Source organism: Etheostoma cragini, chromosome 13 (genome assembly GCF_013103735.1).
Source record: "Etheostoma cragini isolate CJK2018 chromosome 13, CSU_Ecrag_1.0, whole genome shotgun sequence".
In the NCBI taxonomy this organism is placed as follows: domain Eukaryota; kingdom Metazoa; phylum Chordata; class Actinopteri; order Perciformes; family Percidae; genus Etheostoma; species Etheostoma cragini.
The window spans coordinates 25,753,057-25,756,683 of NC_048419.1; the positions used below are offsets into that span (position 1 = coordinate 25,753,057).

Here is a 3,627-nt window from a genome sequence, read left to right on the forward strand (position 1 = left end):
AAGTATGAGTTTCTTTTTAACCAAATAACCACAAAAAATTGATTATTGGACCAACCTGGGGCTAAAAACTGGAGAATATTGGACCCACCTGGGGCTAAAAACTGGAGAATATTGGACCCACCTGGGGCTAAAAACTGGAGAATACTGGACCAACCTGGGGCTAAAAACTGGAGAATATTGGACCAAACTGGGCTAAAAACTGGAGAATATTAGACCAAACTTGGGCTAAAAACTGGAGAATACTGGACCAACATGGGGCTAAAAACTGGAGAATACTGGACCAACATGGGGCTAAAAACTGGAGAATACTGGACCAACATGGGGCTAAAAACGGGAGAATACTGGACCCACATGGGGCTAAAAACTGGAGAATACTGGACCAACATGGGGCTAAAAACTGGAGAATACTGGACCCACCTGGGGCTAAAAACTGGAGAATACTGGACCCACCTAGGGCTAAAAACTGGAGAATACTGGACCCACATGGGGCTAAAAACTGGAGAATACTGGACCCACCTGGGGCTAAAAACTGGAGAATACTCGACCAACATGGGACTAAAAACTGGAGAATATTAGATATTTGAATATGAAAATCAGAATACTGCACATGTCCACACTCCTTATATTTCTTTATTAATATTTCTACTCTGATATGTGTATAATCTTGCAGCTGTAACACAGGATTTCCCTTCAGGGATCAGTGAAGTAGTTCAGATTTCAGATTTTGTTGATAGTTGCCCATGTTGCTGCCACGCAATCCACGATGACGCGACTCCCCTCTCTGATTGGCTGAGCGCCCTGTCAATCTGTGACGCAGCGTCCAATGAGAGCGGCGCGGCAGTTGATACAAACCGGCAGCCGCCATGTTGTCTCCCCGGGGGCCAGGCACGCAGCAGCAACAGCGGGAGGAGCGACGTCCGGTAGTAAACAGTAGATGACGTTACCGTTCACAGGAAACGGACCACAGCTGGAAGACATGAGCCGTCCGTCCCCAGACGGAGCCGGTGGCGGGGGACTCGGGGGGGCCGGGAAAGGGGGCGGAGGAAAGCACGGAGGCTCCGGAGGCGCCGCGGCGGCTGTTACGGGAGTAGCCGCCGGAGTGAGCTCCGTGTCCGGGTCCGCTGCCCCGTCCCCCGCCGTGTCTCTGGCCGCGGTGGTCGGGCTACCCGGGCAGTCCCCGGAGCTCACGGCCCTGTTCGAGTGCCCGGTATGTTTCGACTACGTGCTGCCCCCCATCCTGCAGTGCCAGGCGGGTCACCTGGTCTGCAACCTGTGCCGCCAGAAGCTGAGCTGCTGTCCGACCTGCCGAGGCCCGCTCACCCCGAGCATCCGGAACCTGGCCATGGAGAAGGTGGCGTCCACGCTGCCGTTCCCCTGCAAGGTAAAACACAGACAAAACCCCCGATAAACGCACTCAAACACGAGCTAACCGCTCACCACTTCCTTATTCTGCGACATGCGACACCAGCGCGCGTGTGCGTGCGTGCGTGCGTGTGTGTGCGCGTGTGTGTGTGTAGACAGTTAAAGAAATGGACCAACAGACCCCGTTGCTCTGGAAGGAGACCAGTGAATTCTGTCACTGCCCGATGTGGGTCGAGTGCAGTTGTGAGTCGCGCATGCTCAGATGTAAACGGTTTACTGTTACTACTGAAAATTGTGAAATCCATGAAAAAGTAAAATTTTCTCATTACAAACAATAACAGAAGATGGGAATCATTTCAGAAACTTTGTAGCTATCTATGGTTGATTGATGCTAACGTTAGCTCAAAACACCATTCAACTGACAGCTTTTGTTGTGTTTGATGCTAAGCTAGCAGTGAACCAACTTCGTTAAGTAGGTCAATTTTTACTTTGTTAACATTACAGAAGTCTCTCGTTAGCATCCTATAAGCTAACTACTTGTCTCAAAGCTTCACTCGTCGTAAAGTTACACATGCATGACCCCAATCTGCACTTTCCTCAAATTGGGCAGTGACAAAGTCTATTAGAAGCATAGACAGTTAAAGAAATGGACCAACGGGTTAGAAATAAACTAAACAACCGACAAATAGAGTCTTTAAACGCTTGAGATGTAAAGTTATTTGCTGTCAAAATGAATGTGAGTCAATGGGATGCTAACAGCAGGTGATGGCTTCGTAGTATTAAAATGGCGCCATGGGAGCTACGTTAGCGAGGAGAGCCCCCCCCCCTGACGGAGACCAGTGAGGTCTGTTAGAAGCTCTTTCCCGGTGATGCTGAGCGTTACCGCGCAGCCTCCGACCGAGATGGAAGACGTAGATGTGACGTGGGCAACCTGTCTGAAAGCTGTAAGCCTTCTGGTAGCTGTGCAAGAAAAATCTCACTCATTGTGGTTTTCTTTTGTTCAATCTGAGGACAATTCGCCACTACACACACACACACACACACACACACACACACACACACACGTTCCACCGAAACAACTTCCTTCCTAAGTTTTTTTAGCAGCAGCACCGTGGGTCTGTCCGGCGCTTAGCCCCGCCCACGACGTTGTGATTGGTTTAAAGAAATGCCGAAAAAACCAGAGGACGTTCTGGCGATGCGGGGGGGGTTAGGTGGCTTTAGGGAGTCTTCATAGACGTCTTTTGATCTCTGGATGTCCCCCATCACATATGCACTATCACAAATTTAACGTGAAATTTACAGTAACTTCCTGTAACGATTGTCCAGCATGTTCCTGTGAATTCTTTTCACAGTAAAGGTCCCGAACTTCCATTTACAGTATATCAACATAAGAAAAACATAACAAGAAATACAGTAGTTTACAGTACTATTTACAGTACTATATTGTGATTCTTTTACAGTAATACTGAGACTACTGTGATTTCTACAGTAATACTGAGTCTACTGTGATTTCTACAGTAAAACTCAGACTACTGTGATTTCTACTGTAAAACTCAGACTACTGTGATTTCTACAGTAAAACTCAGACTACTGTGATTTCTACAGTAAAACTCAGACTACTGTGATTTCTACAGTAAAACTCAGACTACTGTGATATCAGTGTAATGGTCATCTGTCCACATACTTTTGGCCGCGTAGATCGGCAGTGATACAGCTGTCGGCTCTGATCTCGTTACACACGCATTAAAGATGAATTGAGCGTCTGAGGCCGACTGAAAGAAGAGGAGAAGAAGGAGGAGGGAGAGGAGGAGGGAAGGGAGGAGAGAGGTGGAGAAGGAAAGACACATCAGCTCCTACTGTCTCTCTGCACATGGAATATATTCACTATGATCTCTTCACGCTGACCCTTAAAGGGCCCATATTATATTCTGCTCATCTTCAGGGTCAGAACTGTCTTTTCAGGTTGTTTCCATGGTTTCATTTTCATAAAACATCATGTTTTTGTTGTCTTGCACATTGCTGCAGATCCTGTTTTCACCTGTGTGTTTAGGTCTCTAGTTTTATCTCCAGAGTGAGACATCTCTCTAGTTGTATCTCCAGAGTGAGACATCTCTCTAGTTGTATCTCCAGAGTGAGACATCTCTCTAGTTTTATCTCCAGAGTGAGACATCTCACTCCTATTTTATTTGTCATAAAACGGGCCCTTTAAAGCTTGCTGCTCTTTAAAGAAATTGTGTGTGTGTGTGTGTGTGTGTGTGTGTGTGT

General features: G+C 47.2%; 1 protein-coding gene across 2 annotated transcripts in view; it reads left to right on the top strand.

The window, feature by feature from the left end:
* Positions 1-841: 841 nt before the first annotated feature.
* The window catches only part of LOC117955896 (E3 ubiquitin-protein ligase Siah2-like), a 6,397-nt gene continuing 3,611 nt past the window's right edge, over positions 842-3,627 (top strand). The window contains exons 1-2 of one of the 2 annotated variants that reach the window (XM_034890657.1): positions 842-1,242; positions 2,207-2,212. In XM_034890657.1, coding sequence (XP_034746548.1) covers positions 935-1,242; positions 2,207-2,212 — 314 coding nt within the window. In that variant the 5' untranslated portion in view covers positions 842-934. Of the gene's footprint in view, positions 1,432-2,206; positions 2,213-3,627 lie in introns of those variants that run through there. The other variant, XM_034890656.1, reaches the window with a different exon arrangement.